We start from the raw sequence: 5,547 nt of genomic DNA on the forward strand, positions 1-5,547 counted from the left end.
CGCACCAGCGACACTGCGCCCGCGCACACCGTGCCCGTGTAGCTGCTCGTCGCCGGCGCGCGCCATCTGTTGTCTGCAACAAACATTACCATAACAACAAAAATAATTACAACACACATATTAACCGTGTCAAATGTCATTTATCCTAAAACTTTGTTTAGTAAAGAAAGCCCTAAGGGGTTTAAAAAAACAATTACATTTTACTCACCAGCTACTGTTATCTATACTAATATAAATCATTTCTGATTTGTTTTTTTATATGTATTGAAATAACTTAAAAACTACTGGGCGGATTTTAAAAATTCTTTCACCGTTCATCATCATCCTCCTTATCCTACTCCCGTAGTGTCGGCGTAACAGGTTAGAAAGGTAATTTATCTGTGAGTAACTTAGGCTATATTTTTCAATATTTTTTAATTTCATGCGTCTCTAGCCACAGCTAGTGCCTAATAATAACGCGGAAATTAGTTTACAGTAGTGCATGAGCATTAAATATTTCACCTAGTTCCTCCTCATCGTTGGCTGTGAATATAGCCTGCGTGGGGCGCAGCGCGGGGTCCGCAGGGTGCGTCTCGAGCCACAGCCGGCCCACCAGCGCCAGCAGCTGCGTCGCCACCGTCCTGCGCCACTCCGCCGGCCCCGCGTGCTCCAGCAGCACTCGCTTCAGCAGCCAGATACATTGGATCTAACGGACAAAAACATACAAAAGCCAAATTTAAACAAAAGAGGAAACAATTACTCCATCATCACCAGCTCACTATATGTCCCCACCGAGGGGCTTGGAGCCTACCCTAAATTAGGGTGACAACAATTTAATTTTGTTTTATTGTTTTGAAATAAAAGTAAAAAGAGCGAAAAACTACCAACCTGTAGGAATAGTAAGTCCTGCGTGACCGATTTGTCCCCCGCAGAAATGATACTGAAGCACAGTTCAAACCAGGATTCGGTGCATAACGTTTTTCTCATATCGTGATTTTGTGCGCTTGCTAAAAGAATGATAAAACATAGTAAAATATAGCAACACAAGTTGGAAGCTAATTATAAATTGACTCAAAGCGTTATCTATACTAAGAGTAAAGATTCGTATTTTTATGTATTGAAATAAATAAAATGTTATGGACCGATTTTATTATTTTTTGCACCATTAGAAAGATATGTTACCAATGAGTAATATAAGCAAGATTTTTTTTTATAATTCCCTTATTTTCACACGGGCGACGTCGCGAACAAAAGCTAGTATATCATAAAGAGGTAACATTTGTATTTTTGTATGTATTGAAATAACTCAAACTATTGGGCCGATTTCAAAAAATCTTTCACCATTATGCTACGTTACCAATGAGTAACATAGGCTATATTTTTTTAAATTTCATTCGGGCGAAGTCACGTGTAACAGCTAGTTAATAATAATATGTTTCTTACCTCTAATGAGTGCTACAGCGGTATGCGCGTACGACGCGAACGCGGTAGGCGGGGGTACATTATTCGCACGTGCGATAACAAGCAACCGTCGTTGTAGCGCGGCCACGTTGCGTCGCACCACGCTACGCACGTCGTGCGCGCTGCCGGCGCGCGCGCACGCCGCACGCAACGCGCCCGTGCACGCCGCACGCACCTCCTTCACCGGCCACCAGTCTAACGTAGTCTGACCTGGAAGGTAAACAAAATGATTTAAAAAAACACGTTACTATGTTAGGGTAGATGACACTAACATAATAAAGCGTAAAAACACACTCTTTAGTTATTAAGGATATCAGCAATCACAACATATTTTTTAATTATACTTTTTTAAATAAAAAGCCCTACACTTACGACACGCTTTAGGATATATCTCCTATTAAACTTAGGGAGTAAATCATTTTGAAAATAACCATCTTGCGGGAAAGAGACAGAAAGTGTGAGCTAACATCATCAAAGAAGCAAGGTAGCCATGGTAATGGTAATTGTTATCTAATGTAAAAGGCCTTCGTTGTCATTTGTGCGTTTGAATTGTGGCATTTGCAATAGATAAATTCACAAATGTAAAGATCAAAATAAATAATTTTTTAATTTCATGCGGATGTAGCTGCACGGAAGCTAAACAGCTAGTTTCTTAATAATTAGTTTTTAAATATATTTAACTTACGATTTTCAGTCTCAGCCTCATATAGAGATGGTGGCGGAGAAGGTGAGCGTGCTAATTTCAAGTCATATTTCCCTTCTTTTCCCATGCGATAGGAGTTAGTGCCTCCGCTGTCCCATAGAATGCGCACCCAACCGTCGTCTCCTAGTTCTCCGATCACCCTGCCTTCGCCTCCAGGCCCTCCATCCTATGAAGAAAAATTTCGTAAGTTACTACATTAGTATTTTGATGTTTTCAATTTGTTTCACCTCACAGCGAAATAACACACACACCCCACAAATCAACGACATTCCGCTATTTGATACGGAAAGTCCAAAAAAGATCAACAATACACTCCACACATTTAGATTAAATTAGGATAAAAAAAATCTCAATTGGTTTATACCTGATCACCCCACTTCCAATCTCTGCCGCGCACAACCCTAGTACCTATTTTCATAAGACTGGCAAGTTCGGGTCCGCTTAGTGAAGCGCATCTAGCTCGAGCACCTAATTTTTCATCTTCAAATATAACTAAACATTCAACTGAAAAAAGAATAATATTAAAAAATGATTTTAAAACGAGATTTAATATTATTATTTAAAAATTTATACTTACATTTAGATTTTGCTGCTGTTGGAGAGTTCTGGGAATTATATAGAGATGTATCTCCACCGATTTGTCTTAACAATGTCATGCAGGAACTTAATGCTCCGCCATTTATCAATTGCTCCAACTCTGGACCGTAGCAACCCTCCACTACTAATGTTAGAAGAGATATCAAAAACCTGAAATATAAAAGAAGTATGCAATCTTTAACTCAATCACTTACAACATAAGGTTTATTCTTTGTTACTACCTCGCTCGTGATGGTTTCGTGAGTAATGCGTGAGCTCCAAAGTTAACGCTCATCTTCAAAGGCATGGGTTGCTGTTGTTCCGCTTCTAACACTTTCGCCCTCAACTCTATAAGCACGTAGTCCATCAATCTAGATCGTTCTAGAAGCACCATGTATTTCGTATACGGTATCACAGATTCTATACCCTTTAAAGGTAATGTTAAAGGGATTGTTGGTTTAAGTGGTGTATTTGGTGAATCCGCCAGAGACGCACCACATAGGCCAGCGAACACCGCGTATTTAACACTTTCCGACATCGTTTGAGTCAAGTGAAGTATCTTATTAATGATTTTGTAACCATTTTTCCTTATTTCAGCTCTTTGCACCTGAAATATTACACAAAATAATGCAATTAAACAATAAAAAATGCACAGAAATAACAAATTTAATATGTTACCTGGCAATACAACGCCCTTCTCAACATATCAAGGTCACACGATTCTTCGCTCATTACGAAATCAATAATAGCGGTTGTCACGCTCTGTTGTTCCGCTGTCACTTCTTCTAGCATCCAATATAGATCTGTTAAGAAAAAAAGTATTTTAAATGTCTCAAACATATGCTATACTAAACTAGTTAATACTGTATACCTTTTTCTTGACATGACAGCTTAGCCACCCAAGCATTGACAAACTTATTTCTTTCCGAGGTATCATCATCTTTTTCTTCATCGGCAGTAAATAATTCGTTTTTCAAATCATCAGCCTGTAGCATAACTTGTTTCTCGCTTTCCATAGATTCCTTTAAAATGGAATTATCTGTCATATCATTGATGGAACTGATTGACACCTCATTCGTTGGTGTTTTATCATCATAATCTTTATCTTGAATATCTTCCTTTTCAGGTATTTTTAATTCACCGCGAGCTTCATTACGCATATCGTCGTAATTACAGGCGTTTTTCATATCTTTGTCTAGCGGTTTATCTTTCAATTTTAATTTATTTTTAGTCTGTTGATTTGCGGCATCTTTCGACGCCGGGTCAGTTGGTACCTCTGAATTATAGTAACATTTTGGTTCGACTACTTTTATACGAATATCGTCAACAGTTCTAGCGGCGTTACTTAGTGCCGATTTAATGATCAGAGCATCGCCTTGCAGTAAGCTGCCTCCGGCTCTTAGCATACTCTTATTTAAGCTGTTCTGTCTATTCCTTAAGTCTTTCGTTGTTTCGAAACTAAAACAAAGGAAAAAAACTGTAGTTCGAGGCAATTACTAATTTTCTTAGAAATATCTTAGAAATTTTACATTACCATTTGTTGAAGGAAGGTGATTTAGCTAATCGCATGACTTTTTGAAATACTTTCTTAGCGGAGGGTGGACGGCGAGCGGGCGGTCTCTTTTGCAGCGCTGATACTGCGGGGGATATCGCCGGACGCACCTCGTGCAATAAGAACCTGGCCCTTTCTAAAGGCGCTGCACACACCTAAAACACACATTACGTAAATAATCACTTCTTCAAAACGGATTTTCAAAACCATATTAGACGTTTTCTTACTTCTTTATATCCCCGCGATAACTGTTGCCTCGTTCTCATCAGTGTCCATTTGCTCTGCTGTACGGCTTTTAGTATCTCCGACATAGCCGGAGACAATTTAACTTCACCCTTTTTCATCTCTGTGGGAATTCATTAATGTATTATTCAAAAAAAATTTCTCTACCTATGATTATACCAATAAAATATGTTATACTAGCTTTCGCCCGCGACTCTGTCCGGGCAATTAAAAAAGTGAGTAGCCTATGTGTTAAATTTCATCGAGATCCTTTCAGTTGTTTAGCCTACACACTCTAACAAACATCCATCCATCCATCTAAACTTTTGCATTTATAATATTAGTAAGAATACCAGTAGTAGCAGTGGCGAGCGCATGTTCCTTCAAGCCGACGTGGTACAGTAGCACGGCGAGCAACGCGCGGCGCAGCTCCTCCACCGGGTGCTCCGGGGGGAAGTGCGGGGCGCAGCCCTCGCGCCGCTCGCACGCCCACCATAGATGCAATGCTAGAGGATCCTACAGCAAAATCGAAAAAGCATATTTAACATATTTTATCATTGAAGAATTAATTATAAAAATTACAAATGTAAAGTACTAAAGTTCTTTATTATTATTACTTTTGTGGGCGGCTATATGCCGCCTTCTCATACCTATATCATGAGTATCGGGGCCTTTTTTGGCTGGGTAATTTTATTTCCTTAATTTTTTTATTATTTAAAACATTTTTAATTTAAATATATGTCGGAGTTGGGTCTTTCTCCCGACATCATTGCTACCGAGTCTTGGTTTCGTGGGCGTCATTTGGGTGAAGTGCGAGCATCAAAACACTAGAGACACGGATTAACACAATATATTTCGGAATCTACACTTATCACATAGCAAATCAACAACACCGACCGAGCAGCGGGTTCGTGGCACCGTTCGTACTTCTACTACACTACTCTCCTCAATCGACTCGCCACTGTGCCAACACGCACCACAACATGTAACTACAAACGCCGCCATCTAAGCACTGAACTGCGCCTCGACCCCGCTCGAGCTAATAAAGGCCACT

The 5,547-nt window shown here is 39.7% G+C and overlaps 1 protein-coding gene across 1 annotated transcript in view; it reads right to left on the minus strand.

The window, feature by feature from the left end:
- Positions 1-5,547, minus strand: part of LOC106107788 (probable E3 ubiquitin-protein ligase HERC2) — a 20,680-nt gene that overhangs the window by 2,081 nt on the left and 13,052 nt on the right. Inside the window, exons 17-29 of the mRNA XM_013288792.1 lie at positions 4,847-5,009; positions 4,499-4,617; positions 4,254-4,426; positions 3,591-4,177; positions 3,398-3,522; positions 2,962-3,326; positions 2,721-2,890; positions 2,508-2,647; positions 2,126-2,309; positions 1,423-1,650; positions 868-986; positions 502-685; positions 6-73 (exon numbers count right to left, since the gene is read on the minus strand). Coding sequence (XP_013144246.1) covers positions 6-73; positions 502-685; positions 868-986; positions 1,423-1,650; positions 2,126-2,309; positions 2,508-2,647; positions 2,721-2,890; positions 2,962-3,326; positions 3,398-3,522; positions 3,591-4,177; positions 4,254-4,426; positions 4,499-4,617; positions 4,847-5,009 — 2,625 coding nt within the window. The remainder of the gene's footprint in view (positions 1-5; positions 74-501; positions 686-867; positions 987-1,422; positions 1,651-2,125; positions 2,310-2,507; positions 2,648-2,720; positions 2,891-2,961; positions 3,327-3,397; positions 3,523-3,590; positions 4,178-4,253; positions 4,427-4,498; positions 4,618-4,846; positions 5,010-5,547) is intronic.

Source organism: Papilio polytes, unplaced genomic scaffold (genome assembly GCF_000836215.1).
Source record: "Papilio polytes unplaced genomic scaffold, Ppol_1.0 DF821845.1, whole genome shotgun sequence".
Taxonomy (NCBI): domain Eukaryota; kingdom Metazoa; phylum Arthropoda; class Insecta; order Lepidoptera; family Papilionidae; genus Papilio; species Papilio polytes.